Source organism: Octopus bimaculoides, chromosome 1, assembly GCF_001194135.2.
Source record: "Octopus bimaculoides isolate UCB-OBI-ISO-001 chromosome 1, ASM119413v2, whole genome shotgun sequence".
NCBI lineage: Eukaryota > Metazoa > Mollusca > Cephalopoda > Octopoda > Octopodidae > Octopus > Octopus bimaculoides.
The window spans coordinates 20,367,272-20,388,035 of record NC_068981.1 but is presented as its reverse complement, the minus strand read 5'-3'; the positions used below and the strand labels follow the sequence as shown (position 1 = coordinate 20,388,035).

At 35.2% G+C, this 20,764-nt stretch overlaps 1 protein-coding gene across 2 annotated transcripts in view; it reads right to left on the bottom strand.

Moving 5' to 3' along the window:
- The window catches only part of LOC106873594 (low-density lipoprotein receptor-related protein 6), a 699,058-nt gene that overhangs the window by 76,026 nt on the left and 602,268 nt on the right, over nt 1–20,764 (bottom strand). For both annotated transcript variants that reach the window (XM_052965592.1, XM_052965587.1), the window contains exons 5-7: nt 19,997–20,125; nt 17,382–17,665; nt 14,623–14,760 (exon numbers count right to left, since the gene is read on the bottom strand). In XM_052965592.1, coding sequence (XP_052821552.1) covers nt 14,623–14,760; nt 17,382–17,665; nt 19,997–20,125 — 551 coding nt within the window. The remainder of the gene's footprint in view (nt 1–14,622; nt 14,761–17,381; nt 17,666–19,996; nt 20,126–20,764) is intronic.

Sequence of the window (20,764 nt, the reverse complement as noted above, 5' to 3'; positions counted from 1 at the left end):
TATATATACATATATACACATACATATAAACTAAGAAATTTTGCATTAACGCAATGTAAATAATGGTAAAATATGTTATAGAAATCTTTATTATTGCAATTGTAATTCAATGGATTCCATGGAATAACCAACATGGTGACCTCTAATGGAACATTCTAAATGTGAATGTTCCATTTAAAATAAGAATTCTTGTAAGTATGTATTTCTACAAAATAGCTTCTTATGAGAAGAATAAAAGAAGAGAAAATTATATAGTTTGAACAACTAAATAACTATTAGTCAATACTATAAAGTGCACCAAGTACAAATTTTACTATAGATAAAGCTTTTGGTGTTAGTACAGAATTGGTTTTATTTGCAAAATTCTTCTTGCGGCAAAATAATAAACATCCACTAATTTATGATTTGATGTGACCAGGTACAAATTCCAGTTTGAATTACTAGAAAAATCATCAAAGTAATAAATGAGAAGATTTGAAAAACAAAAGTAAAATTGGCTCCATATTGAATTTCACTACAATATTTGGACTACAATCATTTCATAATTGCATAGTGTTTGTTGTCTGGTTCTATTTTTTAGGCGTTTAATGACATTATTTCTCAGAAATATCACAAATAAAATACTTTTCACATCCCATTTTTTCTTACATATATATTTAGTTTTTATATCTGAGACAATTCTAAGAATATACTAATATTAAGAAATCAACCAAAGAAGAAACTGGGCGCGATATGTGATTTCCTTTTTCAGTAAAAATAAACTGATAAGCTAATTTCATAGGGAAGAAAATAAAAAAGCTGTACAAACAGTAACATTCATAATTCTGATCTTAAGAATCTATAATTGAATAAGTAGTATAATTCCCATGAAAAAGCAAAATGAACAGTCTTCAGCAATTAAAATGCATTAATGGTTGTGTATTCCTGTATTACAGGAAGGAAATATATAGATAATAAAATCAATAAGTACAAAAGAGGTGTATCACGAACATAGGTACGCTGATAGGGAATCAAGTACAACAAATGTATTGGTGCGATTTACAATATGAACATTATGGGGTAGAAGGAGGTAGGTAAAGAAAATAATCATTGAAATCAAAGATTATTTCTAGGATGGGAGAATTCCTACAGGAGGATCTATAAGAAAAGATTTGTTAGAATACGCGTGTTACTCTCTTGTTTCCCTCGAGTGGGGTCTTTTATGAAGTAGAGCATTTATCATTAACTCTCAATCACTTTGATCATGTATATTGCACCATGGCAGCAGTAGTGAAACTTGAAATTTGTTTAAAGATTCTGTCTGTTCTAAAAATGGACATTAACAGTCTCTGAAGAACACAGCATCATACTAAATCACATTTATTCACATGGCTGAATACTAATCTCATCAGGCTGAGAGAAATAATATTTCTAGGGAAATTCTGAAATTTGATCCACATGGCTTGAACATTTCATATATGAAGGAAAAGGACCAAAGACAGCAGTTTATCAATGTTCTTGTGTTCCAGGTGATGATTACCCTGATAATACGCTCACAACTTTAAATTTAGGTGAGGATAGATATAAATATTATAAAGTTCAGGATGCCATGAATAATGAATGTGATATCTATTATATCTCCTAGATGACTTTGAACAGACATATTTCCAGAGGGTGCTGATCAAAAAGTTGTTGTAGACTGCTATGATGGAAGTTAAATTAAATTTTTTTTTTTTAATGCATACTGCATTAAATATGTTGAAATCAACTTAACTATGGTTTTTTCATGTAGATGGCACGTCTGAGTAATTTACCTCAGTGATTTAATTTTTAAATAGGCTAATTTTTTGCACCTGCTTATGTACATTATTGTACACTTGTTTAGTGATTCTCTTTTTACTACTTTGGTATGGTGAAGTCTATGCTTTGATGAAGAAGTTTTATAAGATTGTCCAGAGTTTTCTCTCACAATTTCTGAAATTATCAATCACTGAACTAATGTTTATGTCTTTTCACTTCATTATTTTTTAAATATGGAGGGAACCTATGGTAGAGGTAGACATGGGACAAGGTGGTGAAACATGATCTTCAAACTTTGAGCTTCACGGAGGCAATGACTAGTAACCGAGACCTTTGGCGACATGCTGGGCTTGAGAAGACCCATCAAGCCAAGTGAAATCATAGTTGTGACTGATGCTGGTGTCATGTAACTGGCACCTATGCTGGTGGTGTGTAAAGAGTACCTTTTGAGTGTTGGGCCTCATGGAGGCAAAGTGGCTGAGTTCCTTTTGAGCATTGGGCCTCATGGAGGTGAGTTCCTTTCAAGCACTGGACCTCACAGAGGCGAGTTCCTTTTGAGCATTGGACCTCACAGAGGCAAAATGGCTGAATTCCTTCCAAGTGTTGGGTTTCATAGAGGCAATGGCTGAGACCTTTGGCATTATGTTGTGCTTGAGAAGATGACCCATCAAGCCAAGCAAATGGCACCCATGCCAGTGGTGTGTAAAAGCACCCATTACACTCTCAGAGTGGTTGGCATTAGGAAGGGCATCCAGCTATAGAAACCATGCTGAATCAGACTGGAGTCTGGTGTAACCTTCCAGCTTGCCAGCCCTGGTCAAACCATCCAAACCATGGCAGCATGGACAACGGACATTAAATGATGATGATGATGATGATGACTCATTATATTCAATATGTTAGCACAAATCTATTCTTTCATGCAAATGACACATGCAAGCTATTACATTTAATTACTCCATTAAAATAGGGTAATTTAAAATAGACAAATAAGCCCACAATAATTCTAAAACTCTATTCTTTTTATTTTCTTTCTGTGGCCATGCTAAGGCACTACTTTATATGTGTTTTCAGACACTGAAAGACACTCGACTCTGATATTTATTACAGCCTGAAAATTGTTTTATTGACCTCTGTTCGTTGAACTGCTAAGTTACAGGTCATAAAGGGGCATAACATGAATGTCAACATTGTCAGAAACATACATATGCGAACATATATTGATATACAGCAGAGTCCTGCACAATTTTTGTCCACCAAATTCAACTCACAAGCTATTTGCTAATCTGAATTTACAGTAAAAGACATCCAAAGTGCCAAACAGAAGGATTGAATCCAATCTGTTTATAATGCTGAATAAGTGTACATGTTCAACAGTGCTAGTGTTTTGAGAGAGAAGTTAGGTATAAGAGGAATTGCTGTGTGCAAGAGAAAGACTGCACTGGTTTGGTCATGTGATGTGGATGGAACACTGAACCTTTCAGGTGAGATGACAAAGGACTAAGATGCTTGGTGCCTTGCTGTACTCAAGAAGACCTGTACTCTACAGCAGAAGTATTAAGACTAGTCCCTCTGATGGTGAAAGCACTTGGGGTGGTGCCATTTAAAAGCATCAGTGCGATGCCATGTAAAAGTGCCTATGTGGTGCCACATAAAAGCGCTCCTGCAGTACCATGTAAAAACACCCAGCACATATTGGAAGAGCATCCAGCTTTAGAAACCATGCCAAATCAGACTGAGTCTAGTGCAGCTCCCTAGCTTGCCAGCTCTGGTCAAACTGTCCAACCCATGCCAGCATGGACAATGAATGTTAAATGATGATAATGATGATGATGATGATGATGTGTATCCATTATAATAGATACCTGACAAAACATCTGATGCTTGTCAGATATCTATCAAACACAAGAAGAACTTGTATGAGAGATGTATGGAGAAAGATGGTACAACATGGTGGACAATACAGAAAAGTTAGTAAAATCAGATAATACTATGAAGTAGCATGGATAACATGAGTTGTTATAAGGACAGATGAGAGCATTTGTGAAATCAATGAAATAGTGAAATACATTTTGTTGCAGTCAGGAAGAAAGGTCTAACGTCTAGGACAGAATACTCTGTGGGAGAGTGATGAAATATCAAATGCTGTTGAAGGATAAGTAAATTGGAGTTAGTGAGAAAGAGGAGGAAAAAAAAACTATTATAATAGTGAAGAATAAGAGAAGAGGAAAGAGGGGTAAAGGAGGTTGAGAAAAGCAACAATTGTTAGGGGAGGGGCAACAGTTAGAGCAACAAGTATTATGGAGGAGGAAAATGGTTGGAGCAAGGAGAAAAGGTATGTCAAATGATTCCAAAAAGTTTGAGGGAAAGGAAGTAATGGGAAGGAAACACCACATACACACACACACACACACACACACACATACTCTGTCATACACTTACATAAACATAAAAATACATGAATATATAAACAAGACAAAATAATATAACCAGAGACATATTTTCGTAGTCATTCTCAAATATGTATACATATACACATACAAATATATAAGCATAGCATTGGCTGTGTGGTAAGAAGTTTGCTTCCAAACCATATAGTCCTGGGTTCAGTCCCACTGCATGGCACCTTGGGCAAGTGTCTTCTGCTGTAACCTTGGGGTGATCAAAGCCTTGTGAGTTGATTTGGTAGACGGAAACTGAAAGGAGTCCATCATATATATATATATGTTTGTATGTGTGTGTGTGTGCACGTGTGTCTTTGTGATGTTGCTGTGTTTATATTCCTGTAACTTAGTAGTTTGGCAAAAGAGACCTACAGAATAAGTATTAGACTTTAAAAAAAAGTACTGGGATGGATTTTTTCAACTAAAATTTTTCAAGGCAGTGCCCCACCGGGGTCACAGTCTAATGACTGAAACAAATAAGAGAATAAAAGAATAGAATACAGATACTATTTCGACTTTTAGCCACAAGGTCAGCAATGTTGAAAGAAGGAGAATAGTTGATTACATTGATCCAGTACTCAAATGGTACTCTATTTTATAGATCTTGAATGGATGAGAAGCAAAGTTGACCTTGGGGGATTTGAACACAGAATGTAAGTGGCGTAAGAATAACTGCAACAAGACAACTACTCAAGCAGTATGCCATTGAAATAAGAGCTTGTGAAAAAAAAAAAAAAAAAAAAAGCAGTTTACTCATGGCCCTTGGTGGTAGAGTGAAAGGGCTACAAATGAGAAGTTTTACATTCCATTTATATAACCAAAATAGCTGGAGAGAGTATTGTGCTCTCATCCAAATAAAACTGATGAAGTCTGCTTGAAGCTGTAATGTATACATGTCACATCTATATATATAGCAATGCACATTGCTATACATGTACATGCAGTATTATGAATGCTTGTATTGTCATTATCACAGTCAAAGTCAGAACATATTTGGAGAGTTGCTCACCCAGATATATCAGGTAATCTTTCTTGTGTTCCATTTTTGTTTCTTCCTATGGCTTGTACCCTTTTTAACAGCAACTACTTTACAAAAAGTACTGGGTACACTTTTTCATGGTAGCAGCACTAGAGAGGCAGCAGCATGTCCTCAACATGGCTTAAGACCCCTTCCAACCACACATTTTTCAGACTGTACTGTGTACATTTTTCATGACACTAGCACAAGAGAAGTAGCCAGGTCCTCAAAATGGCTCATAACTCCACATCTCTGCTTGCTTACCAGCCTCTTCAGAGTGGGAAGCATGAGTGATATGAGTATTCAGAATTGAGATAAATAAGTTTTTCGAGACAAAGTAGCATGACTGAGACAGCAGGGGTGGTGGTGTGTGTGTGGGGTGGGGAAGGATGACAAAGGCCAAGGATGTGTATATACATAAATATATACATATATGAGGGTGACTAGATAGATGTATGTGTGTGGCTGTATTACTATACTGTTTGTATATACACATAGATTTATGCTTGCATGCATGTTCATGTATGTTTATATTCATGCATGCATGTGAATGTCAATGCACATGAGTGTATTTACATATATGAGTGTATATGTGTTTATAAATCTGTATAGTGTCTTCCTGTCATTATCTTCTCTCCTTCCCACATGTTTTTCAAATCTGATGGCATTCCTTTCCCTTTTATTTGTTCTCATACTGACCACCCTTGTGGTCTGCATTCCTGTCCATTAACACTTGTTGCCTCTTTCCCCTTCCTTATCCCCTCTTCCTCCCTAATTCTTCACTACTATGACAATTCCCTCCTCTTCCTTCTCTCTCTCTCTCTCTCTCTTTTTACCTGTCTCTCACTATTCCCAATTTATCCATCAACACCAGTTGACATTTCATGTCTCTCCGAGGAAGGGTTCTGTCAGAAATGCTAGACTTTCCTTCTTCCTCACAGCATAGAAATTCTCCACTATTCTCAACTATTTGTATTTCTTTTTTTCTTATGCAGAACATCACAAGTTTCCTTGGGATTTACCGTTTTTTTCTATCAAATCTAGGTTCAACTAAAATATCAAGAAGTTGAAATAAAATAAAAGCCATCATTTACCTGAAATGTTTATGGTTGCATTCATATTAGCATATGATAATGTATGGATATCACAAGTGCTGTGGTAGCAGTGCATTGTACTGAGGGGACAAATAGCAGAACAAGACCAAGGAAGACATGGGAAGAATAGATGAGGTTATATTTTAGCTGGGTTTTATAGAGAAAATTATTCAGGATCAAGTGGAATGGAGACATGCCAGATTGAACAGTCATCCAAGTTACACTGCCTTGTAAAAATGAATATTTAAATGTTGATGATGATGATGGTGGTGGTGGAAGTGATGATGCTGGTGCTAATGCTGATGAGGACGATGAAGATGCTACGAAAATGGCATAGGTCTGAAGATTAAAGAGAGAATCTATTTAATAATGTTTTTTAACAGAGCTTCAAGGTCACATATTTTCTTCTTTTGTAGGAGGGAGGAAGGGTTAGGGTAAACTTGAGTGGTACTTTATTTTGTCAACCCTGGGTAGGATGAAATTCGAACTCAAACCTGGCAAGATTTCAACTCAGAACATAAAGGGAAGTAATTAAACATTGTAAGACGGACTATCTGATCTGGTGGTCTTGTGATTCTGATATCTACTGCCACAATTACGTATAGTCTCTCTCTCTCTCTCTCTCTCTCTCTCTCTCTCTCTATATATATATATATATATATATATATATATATATATATGTAAACCAAGAAGATATAGTTTGGCAATGGGTTGTTCAAGCTGTTTATTTATTTATAGTTAAATATTTTTTTCGCAAATCTATTATTTCAAGTTCATCAATTTGTTGTGAATAAATAAAAAGAGATTATTAGGTGAGATTAAAAAAAAACAAGAAAGGTGAGATAAAAAACAAATAATACTCATAATAATACCAATAAAAAATGATGATGATGATGATCATAATAATAATAATGATATGATAATAATAATAAAATTAATAATAATATAATAATAAATGTGCAGTTCACATTAATTTTATTGTAAGAGTTTCAATTAATAGCTTATGAAAGATATAAGTTGTAATGTTGGTTGAGGAGAGAGTAAAAAGACATCAGTTTATGAAATTCTCATATAATTCAAGAGGAATAACAATACAAAATCTTAATTATCAAATTTTTTACATTTTTTTTATTGGGGACAGACAAGTAAATTGATAAGGAAATATAGAATGGAAATGAAGTAAAATAGAAACAAATTAATTCTATTGATACAAACTTTATCATTGTAAATAAACTATCATAATTAAAATAGACAATCATATTTTATGATTTGAAAATAATTCATTTTATATTTTCTATCTTTGTATGATTTGTATGGATGATCTTTTTCTCTCTGCAAGGTGGTGGTGTAGTGCTACGGTAGTGATTTTGGTGTAGGGGAAGGGTGACTATGTAGCAGTGGCTGTGTAGTGGTGGGTGGTAGTGTCGACGGTGGTAACATAATAGAGGGTGACTGTGGTAGTGGAGTGTGATTGTGCTGTAGTAATTGTTGTTGCATACTGGAAGGTGACAGTGGTTGTGATGTATTGCAGTAGTAGTGGTAGTGCAGAGGAGGGTGATAGTAGTGGAGGGGATGGCTGTGTGGTAGTAATGGCAGTGTAGTGAAGTGAAGAGTGGTTGTGTTGTAGTGATACTGGTGTAGTAGAGAGTGACTATGTGACAGCTGTGTTGTAGTGTGATGTGGTGAGTATATGTAACAGTTGTCTCACAGTACAGCATAGGGTGTCCAGCATGATATGGTATGCTTATGTGATAGTTATGCTGTAATGGTGTGTGGTGTGTCTATGTAGCAGTTTTGTTACAGTGTGGTGTGTCTGATAGGTGCACTACAGTGTGATGAGTTGTGTGTATGTCACAGTTGTGTTCTAGAGCTGTGTGGTGTGTCTATGTAGTAGTTGTGTCGCAGTGTGACTATGTTTCAGATGCGCTCCAGTGTGAAGTGTCTATGTGAAAGTTATGTTGCAAAATGGTACAATGTGCCTATGTGGCAGTTGTGCTGCAATGTGGGGTCATGCAGTTATGTGACAGTTGTGCTGCTGTATGATGTGGTGTGGTGAGTCAATATGACAGTTGTGTTGTGTGTCTCTTTAACAGTGGTATTGTAGTGCGGTTTGTCTGCAGCGGTTGTGGTGCAGTGCAATATGGTGTGGTGTATCTATGTGATATTTGTGTTGCAGTGTGGTATATCTATGTGACAGATGTATTGTAGTATAGGTATTTTCATATGTGTTAGTGTAGTATGTATATGAAATGGTTGTACTGCATTGTGGCATTGTGTCTGCATGTGACAGCTTGCTGCAGTGTTGTGTATACAGATATGAATATGTATGTGTGATTTTATCAATTATATTATTTCTAAATTATAATTTGTTTTTTTTTTTTACTTTTTAACATACCGTTAAATACATCAGCTTCATAATAATCTAATTTCAATAGCCTTATACTACAAGCAAATATATGTATATATATATGCATATATATATATATAGAAAATGACATCTGCATACATTAAAAACCAGTTCACACCAAGAGAAAAGGGAGGAAAGAAAATATTGGTAATGAAGTTTTTAAATATACAATACTTATAGAAGAAGAATTCTGAGGAGTTAGGCTTAAAAGTGGCTAATGCCAGCCGATGTCAAAGATCAAATGACAGCCAAACAGTGGACCCAGTAGACATTTATGTACAAGGTACTACAGACAAAACAAACATAAAGAAAACACCTGAGGCCTATAAAATCTCACTGGCAACAGATTTTTAACAATTACAGTAGAATTATGTAAGTGATATGTTGTATAGAATTTGTCATCTCAAGAAATAAGCAGCAAAATGACTTAACACATTTTTGTATTTTCAAATAGCTAAGAATGGCTTCACCATGATGTTTTTGCTACATATACACATATATATGTGTATATGAATATATACATACATACAGTACTGTGCAAAAGTCTTTGGCCATTTTAAACTATTGTAAATTTCTACCAATCGGCAACTTTATAAGTGGATGTTTCACATTGCGTTTTTTTTACAAATGAAACATTGGCTCTGTTGGAGTCATTTCCATACCTAATCATTGTCTTTTGTAGTAGGGGTTCTGAATGAGAAGGGAAGATGGGAGGCGACCACTAAAAATGGTCATGCAAAAGTTTTCGGCGACCTCACATAAACCAATCAAGATACAATGTTTTAAAACTGAAAAATGTCTATTATGAAAATTTACTACATAATGTTCATTTCAAGAAGTTACTGCACATTGTTAATATTTTGTGTAGCTTCCCTTAGCTTAAATAATTGCTTCAATGCACCTGGGAAGAGATGCATGCAAATCCTTCACTATCTTCACAAGTATGAGATGCTATTCTCTGTGACAAAGCTCCTACAGCTCTTCAAGATTGCATGGATTCTTCTAACAAACTCTTTAGTTCTGTTCACATTTGCTTGATGATATTTAAGTCAGAGCTCTGAGCTGGCCAATCTTTCAACATAGTAATACCTTCATCAGCCAGACTCTGTTGTGTTGCACACAATCTGTGGCATGGAGCTCCGTCATGCTGAAAAACCCCATCTTCATCTAAGATTGGTATCAAATTCTCCTTCAGCAACTTAATGTATTTGGCACTATTCACGTTACTGTCAATGTTAACCAACTTTCTTGAACCATCACTTTTTATGTACCCCCAAAGTATTAGACACTTACCTCCAAACTTCACTGTTTTCATCATGTAACATGGGCTGTTTCGCTTTCCAGTAAGTGAGAATTTGTCTTAAGGTCTCCAGGAAGGCAAAACAACCCACAATATATGACAGAAACAGTGAAGTTTGGGAGTAAGAGTCTGATACTTTGTGGATACATAAGATATCATGGGCAAATGACTTCTGCTCTAGCCCTGGCTGATCAATGCTCTCTCTCTCTCTTTCCCTCTCTCCTCTCTATTCTCCACTTCAGTCACCTGAGTGAAAGTACAAATCTTAAGTTACTGAATACTCTCTGCAGTTACACTCATACTCCTTTAAATTACTCATTCTAGCCTTTCTTCTATTATCACTCTCCTGGGTGGAGAAAGCCATTGTGAGATCCCTTTAGTTCTTGTCTCACCAAGGTCTTAATCAACCTCTCATGTGCTGATGCCATGAGGAAAGGCAGCAAATGCATTCTGTAAAGCAGCTGGCAATAAGAAGGGCATCTGGCTGTGTAAACCCAACCAAATGACAAGTATGAACACCAGACTACGAGAGTAGTGGCTCCAAATAAGAAATTACTTAGACTGTGATGACCTGTCCAACCCATGCCAGCATGGAAAGATGGCATGAAATAAGTGTGTTTTATATATATATATATATATATATAGTAAAGTTTATATGCCAACAAAATGTGGCAGTCCTATAAAGGACGATGTTACTGTTGTTTTAGCCTCAAGAAAACATCTTTTTCAGCTGGCTATCGACACACAGTCTGTGTCCATATAGCACTTGCTATATATAAATATATACACACACATAAATATGTATATAAATATATATGTATATGTGTACAGTGTATATACATATGCACGGGTATACAAATGTGTACAAACACACACACATACATACGTATATATATATACACATACATATATATATTGATTTCAGGATATATAATTTTAAATATTAAGAGCATAATTACTAGGCAAAAACGATTAACTATATCCTAGCAAGGAGAACCTGCAGATGTAGAGGGAACAGAGCCATAGCTTGCCTCATTAAACATAGATGACAGATTACTGAAACATTAACTACAAACTGTGCAAATTCTTTAAGTGAATCTAAAAAAGTTGACTTAGAGGGAAAATTAGATGAAAACACTGTTTAACGACTTAGAATTTCAGCTTAAGCTTTTAATGGCTTCCTCAGTTATTCCTATTTTACTGAACAATATCTTATATGCATATGGTGTGTGTGTGTGTGTGTGTGTGGTTGTGAATCTACACATACATGTGTATGTATGTATTATATGTGTATGCATATATATATATATACATGTGCATACCTGTGTTTACACACATGCACACTCTCATACATAAGATACTTATTTTAATAGAAAAGAAAGTCAATACTTTGTCAATAGTAAAAACCTTAAAAACACTGATATCACTCTATAAATTGAGTATGTAATAAATGTGTTATGAGGAGGTGGGGGTGGGGTGGGGTAGTTAATGATTAGTGAGGGAATTGCATGATGTGTAGTTGAGCAACAACAGTGATTATAATGAGTATGAATGACAAAAACATATTGCAAAACTTGTAGTAAACATCTGTAGCCTAGCAGTGTTAGCAGGAGGAAGAGGCTGGGGTGTTGCTAGATTAGGATAAGCTTTACAAGTGCTGATGTACCATCAGTTGGGCCTGTCCAAGATGCATGTTTGTCATTATATCAATCAAACTTATTATAACAAACTGCTGTGGTGATGTATAGGAAATATCTGGCCATCAATTGAGTTGTTTGATTACTTGGCTGTTCTTGAAAGATGGGCAAGCAGTTTCCACCCTATACTTGCAATTATGGTGAAAGAGGTAGATGCAATTTGAAAGGGTTGAGGAAATGACCCTTGTCTCTCTCTATAAAACCAAACTCATTAGTTTCTCTAAGTATCACTCACAGTGGGCTGTGAGAGTGGAGAGGGACTTGCTGAGCTCAAAGAAAATTTGATAAAAGGCGAGTGCAAGTTGTGAAACTAATGTGCATGAGTGGGCCAATGCTGAGTTTCTGTCTGGCTGTTGCATTTGGAAAAGGGAAAGTGCTTGAAGTGAAAGTGAAAGTGTTAGGGCCTTTGATCCTCCCTAGGTGGCTCTCAATCCTTTGTGAGAGCCCTTATTTGAAATAGATAAAAATTACATTTTAACCCATTCTACATATTGTACTTTGTTTCCTTTCTTGTTTATTGCATTTTATATTTTATACAAGGGCATTACTACAGAATAATGCCACACACTGGACTTCCCAAAATAAACACATTTAGTACCGAATTCGAGGAAAACAACCAACAGAAGAAGACCAACTTTCTTCTAAATAACTCAACTATGTATCGACCGCTATGTATGCAACTATGTATGCATACTTCAACATACTTTGCAATCTCTTTTGTATGAAGTCCAATTTTGTTTTTGCTATTTCTAGCAGGTGAAGTTGGTGAACACAGGTTCAAAATAGAACAAGAGAAGGAAGATATTCCTACCTCCTTCTTGACATAATGTATCAGCTAGTAAATTTTTTAACCGATATCTGGTTAAAGGATCTTGTAACTTCTATACCTCCCTTCTTTAGATTTCTTCTGGGTTTGGGTCCATGTAGCTCTTATCCTGAGTTACATTCAACTAAGTTGAGTGGTGCCTTTTTGTTTACATTTAAACAAAATGAAACATGTAAGTATAAAAAGTATCACTGAGAGAAAATGAAAATATTAAAATCTGCTGTCAACATGTTTTCATCGTTCAGTCCGAGGTTAAATCAATAATAGGTGTGATCTAATTATGAGACTTAAGGATGGTGAGTAAACACATAAAGACCCTTGGAAACGATCTGAACAAATTGGATGTTTGTCACCACTCTTAGATTGTGTAATGGGGGAGAGAGAGAGAGACTTCAGGACCAAATCAAAACAAAATAACATATTTGAGGCACAAACTACACATGTGATAGTATTAAATAGAATGTAACAAAATTAACATGTGCTGATATAAAAACTTTAATCTGGGAGTAAGATTTCACTGGATATATGTAATATAATTTTTTTCTTCTTTTACTTGTTTCAGTCATTAGACTGTGACCATGCTGGAGCACCACCTTGAAAGTTTTAGTTGAAAAAATCAATCCCAGTACTTAATTTTTTAAAGCTTGGTGCTTCTTCTTTTGGTCTCTTTTTGTGAAACCACTAAGTTACAGGGATGTAAACAAACCAACACCAGTTGTCATGTGGTGGTGGGGACAAACACAACCAAAAATACACACACGCACATGCACATTATGGGCTTCTTTTAGGTTCTATCTATCAAATTCACTCACAAGGATTTGGTTAGCCAAACGCTATAGCAGAAGATACTTGCTCAAGGTGCCATGCAGTGTAACTGAACGCAGAACCATGTGGTTGGGAAGTAAACTTCTTACCACACAGCCATGCCTGTGCCTGTAATATTTCTATGACTTGATCAGGAAGAGAAAGGCAGCACCTATAATTCTATATTCTTCAAGGCCTCTGAGATTAGTGGTATGACTAGCTCAAATGTTTGCACGAGTGAGTTCCACTAAAAGCATCCAAGTTCTAGATAGCAGCATTAAACTGGTTGTCTACCACTTGAGAATTCAGAATGCAAAAGGATGCAACAGATACCACATAACAGCTTGATTGATTTTCTAATAACTCTGCCAATCCACTGCCTTGGACTGGTACGTCATTTTATCAGCACTAGATGGATGAAAGATAAAGATGACCTTGGTAGAATTTGAACTCAGAATTTGAATTTGAACGCATATGTAATAAACAAGAAAGGTAGCGAGCTGGCAGAAATATTAGCACGCTGGGCGAAATGTAATTGATTTAATCCCTTTGTCTAACCTTGTCTGTCCCCCTCTCTGTTTAGCCCCTTGTGGGCAATAAAGAAATAAGAATTTGAACTCAGAATGCTAGAGCAATGTGGAGGTTTCAGTTCCAGTGGGCTTTCATCCACACAGATATATATATATATATATATATATATATATATATATATATATATATATACATGTATACCCCCCCCCCCCACACACACAGATGTCTTCCTTACAGTTACAGAAAAGACTTGTCAAACATTGCTGTTGTGAAAACCTTTAAATAAGTTCAAAATGCTAATGGAAACATGTTTCAAGAATAATCGATCCAACAATAACAATATACTCGCATACACACACACAAACCATAGGCATGGACATCAATGCAAACATACATGCAGATACATATACAGAAATACATTCATGAAAATATACACTCCACACACAAATATACATAGAATATACACAAAGAAATATATGAAATCATCCTCATCACCATCATCATCATTTAGCATCCATGTTCCATGCTGGCATGGGTTGGACAGTTTATGCAAATATACACAGAGGAACACATGGATATTCACAGTCATACACAAACGATATGCAGACACATATAAAAACACAGGCTGACACAAATGTTTGTATAAACACACAACACACTAACATACACACATGCAAAAAGGTAAATCAATATCAACTACATTATGACCGGTGATGGTTTACCTTCACATGTCTTTTTGTCTTTGGAAAGAGCCAAACCTCCAAACGATGGGCAAACACATATATATTTGATACCTCCTTTTGGCATGCACAGGTGAGAACAGCCACCATTTCCTGGTTGACTGCATGGATGTTGGTAAACTATGAAAATAATTTTAAAAAAGTGAAATTAGAAACATTACTCTAATAATTAATACAATGAAGAAATATTTCATTAAGAACACATGCGTGCACACACACACGCATTTTATATTGTTGAGTTGTATATTACTGGTTATGGCACACAAGTCAGAATGTTATTGGCAGTTTTGTGCTGACAGTTGTACTTGGTAATATTAATGACTCTTCAGACATGCTGTCCGGAACCATTCTATTTCTCTTTTAGAGTGCCTCTTTTGTGACCTAGGGTCATGTATATGTATATATATATATATATATATATATATATATACATGGGTAATATATTATATATATATATATATACACACATGAGTAGTATATTATATATATATATACATGGGTAATATAGGAGCACTCCATCAGTTACGACAACGAGGGTCCCAGCTAATACGATCAACAGAACAGCTTGCTCATGAAATTAATGTGAAAGTGACTGAGCATTCCACAGACACATGTACCCCCAACGTAGTTCTCAGGGAGACTCAGTGTAACACATAGTGTGACAAGGCTGGCCCTTTGAAATACAGGTACTACTCATTGTTGCCAGCTGAGTGGTCTGGAGCAATGTGTAATAAAGTGTCTTGCTCAAGGACACAACATGTCACCAGGAATATACATGGGTAATATACAAAACTATACACATACACACAATCAATCAATTAAACAAGTATAGAGAATCAAGTTGGTGTTGAACCTGAATCTTATATTTTTGGAGCTGTCATAGACCATTGAATAAGAAAGTTAAATATATGAAGGAACTATATTTCAAAAATGAGAAAAAAAAATGAGATCATACTTAGTTTCACAGAAGAAAGAAAATATACTTTAAAAAAAAAAATCTTTAAAAAATAAAATTTAAATTATCTCTTCATTGCAGGTTTGGAAGTTTCTGGAAGTCTTTGAGATGAAATAATTCTGGTCGTCATAGCAACCAGCTATCATGGTTTAGTTAGTGATCTTTCAAGACCAAAATTTTCTGCTTCAGAAGCATTTTGGTCATGCTGTGTTACTGACCAGTTCAGCAGTTCACATACTGGCCACACTGAAATATATACATACATACACAAACATGCAGACACATACACACAAATCTCTCTCTCTCTCTCTCTCTCTCTCATACACACACACAATCACACCATATTTGTAGATTTGTAGATACACATTACCACTTTACAGTTGAGATGTTAGAGTTAGGAGGTCATCCAACTGTAAAACATTTGCTCTAACAATTCATGCAAATGTCTAAATGAGCAGGTCACTAGAGAATACACACACACAGACACACACAGACACACACAGACACACACTCTCAGAGATTAGATTTCAATGTATAATATGAGTGTGTGTGTGTATGTATATATGTGTGAGAATTTCTCTCTAACTCTTTCTTAATCTCATACATATATAAACATGTACAGCTGTATATTACACAGGTATAAACCAATGGTCATGGTTTTTGTCATAAAGAGCTATTGTGCATGAAACAGGCAAACATAAAGACTAACATATATCTTGATACAGGAACACTTCAACACACATGACAGTGCAGACATTTGGATGTGATTTGTAGACCATAACCAGGTATACACACAACATAATCCAGTACAGATGGATTTTCAGGCCAATATAATACTATCAGAGCTGGCTATCATTTTTTCCTGCTCACAGCTATAAATTTGCTCCTCTCATTATACTTCATCCTTTCTCATCAATTTGCATAACATTCTCACACTCCCTCTTTCCGACACTCCTCCACTTATAGGAGACTCCTTAATTCCTTTAGTCTTGCAAGTTGACCTCACTAGGGGTGGGACCATGGAAAAGCACCCAATACACTCTGTAAAGTGGTTGGCGTTAGAAATGGTATCTAGCAGTAGAAAGTATGCCAAAACACATTTAGAGCATGAATCTTGTCAAACCATCTTTGAATCTTGTCAAACGATTTTTGCTTCTTATCAAAACCATCCAACTTGTGCTAGCATAGAGAACAGTTGTTAAATGATGATGATGATGATGACAATGGTTCAGTCAAGTGTTCAGCCATGTTTGTTTTAGTCCCAGATCAGCTAATAAAGTTGATCTCTACTCAAAGGCATTCTAGCCATTACCACCCCATCTTATTTTATGATATAGTGCATCTAAGTGTAATATTCTCTCCACTTTTGAAGATAGCAGAGTGTAATTTGAGGAGTATTTTGGTGCTATTTTTAGCAGACCAAGTGACCATGTAGAGGCTTACTTGTCATGATCTTCCTATAATAAAACTTGCTTATCAAGTAGCACCATGGATTTAGCGATGTTTTAAATATAGTGTAGGTAAGTGGTGAAAGATTTTTTAATGTAACTGATGTGCTGAATTATCAACAGACCTATTGTTGAAAATGGGATCTTTGAATTTTCTCTAGCCACATCTCTGGTAATATGCCCTTTTGGTTTATTCCCTCCAAGCTGCATTAATTGCTGATGAGGCCTAGCTTAAAAAATCATGAAGACATTGCAAGTGAGAATTGTCGTATACGTAAGCCAAAAGAAAGAATAATAAGAGAACAAAAACAAACAAACAAAAAGAAAAACAACTCTACCTGTTGCTTGAACAGAACTATCTACAACAATGATACTGAATAGTTCATTTGTGCCAATTATTTCTGATTCCACTTTCCAAGAAGCAGCAGCTGCTACAACCAGTGTTGAATAAAGACGTGCTTGGAACCACACACTAATAATGGCTCGATTGCCAGATAAAGCAAGCCCAAATATTACATTGCTGCCAGTTTTCTCTGTTGTGTTCCGCTCCAGCTTTATATTCTTCCCATTCATGTCACATGACATGATCATGTGGTTCATTCCATCGACCCAATACAGGCGTCTGAGGATAGAAATACAAGTTGATAAATGTTGGAGTATATAGATATATTGGAAAATAAGAGCTTTGTACTTAAAAAAAAATTACTTTATTCAGATATCTGTATTATTTTGTTATGAATAATTCTTCTAGTTAAATGTTCCCTTAATCACAAACTGGTGTTAGAGTAGACACCTGGGCTGTTTTCACATGTTCTTGTATTGGGAATGGTATTGTATCATATATTATACATTATAACTTTACCATTTTCTAGAATAATGATATGGCAAACAAAAAAGAATTATATTATATGATTTAGAATTATATACAGAAAAATATGTTACATAGCAAGTTGTGGCATTGTATGAAATAGTATGGATATTAGTAAGATATCTTATTGTTTGAAGGGGAATGGTACATAATAGTATACTGTTGTATGAAGTGGAATGGCATATTGCAAGATATGTTGTGTAAAGTTGTATGGTATATAGCAAGATATGATATTATATACAGTAAGATAAATATTCTAAAACAGTATATAGTGTTAGCGTGGAAGGCAGACATTAAACGATAATGATGATGATGATGGTATGTATATAACAATGCACATCATGATCTGGTATGATATACAAGATACAGCATTAACAGGTTATAGAACCCTGATATGGTTGGTACAGTTTAATATGGTGTGCAGTAAAATAGTATGATATATAAGGCTATGATTAAAATGATACCATATGAGATGACATAATGTCATTTCATGATATGGAGGTCAATGTTTTGAATTACATAAACCAAGTTACCAGACCTAAATGTGTTAGAGGAGCTTTGCAAAAGACATTATCCAACTTAATGCTGATCTAGCTGGAGGCAATATTAAATTTAATGAAGCTGTTAATTTTGCCATGAATAGGAATGAATGGTGAAGGTAAAGTGGTGAGTGTTGAGTGTACAACATTGCTTAGATTGTGAAGAAGTCCTAATGAAAATCGAAGATGATATGGAAGATGAGATGGGTATACAGATCTTGTTAGCAATTTATTTGTCACTGAAGAGAAGTCTATATTTTTATGAGCATTGATGCTTGTCTGTCTTGGTACATCATCATTATTTCAAAATGAAGCTTTGCACAGAATTCCAAAATCATTTATGACAAAGTATGACAAAAAAAAAAAATCTGTGGTCAGAGGTCCTCTTGGGATAAGTCATGGAGGATTCAAGAAAGATATACTGACTGATAGTTGTAATGGATTGGTTGGAGAGTAGGAATGTTAGTGTGAGATACCAAAATGTTAGTTCCTGATATCTTTATCCTTCATTTTCTCTTAGTCTGTTCCCTCAACTTTCCTCTTCTTTCTGTCTCACTCTGATTGAAATGTGCAATGATAATATCTTTGCATTATTGAAGGTAATAAAATGGGAACAAAGTGATGCATATGTTCTCAATACAGGAAGAAATATGGTGAAAGAGCTGTTGGTAGTTGAATGAGTTCAAAGAATGATAGATGCATTTGGGCAAGTAGAGAGGGAGAGATGAACTAGAGTATTGCTTATACCCAAGGGAGAGTGAAATTTTAGGGTAAGTTTGAATAAAGAGTGTAATTTGAACAACAAAGATAGGCTATGGATAAGGGTTTAGAGATTTGTAACACAGAAAGGGCTATGTGAGTGGTTAGTACCTTAATAAGAGATGTATAGGATCTATGTTGGACTGGAGTCTTCAGATACTACAGAAAAAGAGAGAAAGCCAAGAAATAGAAATTGATGCCTATTTAAGATCAGATCAGTAATGAGTAAATACTATTTCCATAACAAGGTTTGCATTATGATCTCAAAGTTAGTAATCCAGCATCTTAACTTGACAGCAGTAAATACTATTATAATATTGGTGGTAATAAATATTTAACACACTGGGCATCTAGCTTGATATTCTCATTCTTGCAGCAGAATGCTCAGTGATATGTCCTTTTCATCAAAGAGGGAAATATGTGAATTACAGATTATTGAGTTAGCCTTATATAAACCCAGAATTTTGTCCTTGCAAGTATTGTAATCTTAGCTTTACAAGTTTGAACAGAGAGAAGTTGAGAAAAGTCCAATGAACTGGTTACAATAGTGAGTTGCACAAAGCAATTGCAAATGACATTCAGCTAGTACTCCTTCTTATTTCCCTAATTTTCAGGTACCACAAGTATTTAAAATAGACAAAGTGAAGAAAGAGAGAGAGAGTGAGAGAAGAGGAGAGAGAGAGAGAGAGAAAGGGGGGGAGGGAGGAAGGAAGGAAGGGATGAAAATTGTATTAAAAAAAAAGTATGCTTTGCCAGCAAACATCACTTGTAAAACAATTTAACTCACCTGGTGGCAGGACTGATTGCCAATTGATTTGGCCAGTGCAAATCTGAATCAATTAATACTCGCCGGTGATTACCATTTAACTGAGAACGCTCAATTTGCTTAGTTCCTTGGTCAGCCCAGAAAACGTACCTATAAAAGAGCAACAAGGTAGTTTAGTTTTTGATTTCATAGATTAGTATCAGTAACTGGTGGAAGTTTCCATGCTTCAAAAAAGAGATGATTCTAAATTGAAACTGGACAATTAGAAACTGAAATATAAGATGCTGAATACTGAACAGTATTTATTGTACTGAATTTTAAAGCAAGTATTTACCATACTAAATACAAAAAACAGCATTTATCATTTTACACATTAGTTTATATATCACAATTTGTGATACTAAACATTAAACAAAGTATTTAATGTACTAAACATCAAATACTAAAGATGACATTTTATTTTATTGGACACTAAACACAATATTTGGTGTACTTCACACTAAATAAAGAGTTTGGTGAAATAAGTACTAAACACAGTATTTGGTGGACTAAAAACAATGGAAAGTATTTAGTGTGCTAAACATTAAAAGTAATATCATAGTCAGAACTATGATTGTTAGAACTGTGATAGTGAGAACGGTAATACTTAGAATTATTATGATAATCAAAAATATGGTTGCTTGTGCTATAATTGTCAGAATTAAGAGGGGTAGAGCTATGAGACTAAGATCTAAGAAGAAATAGTTAAGGCTATGGTGGTAGAGATGTTAACAACAGTCTATGAACAAC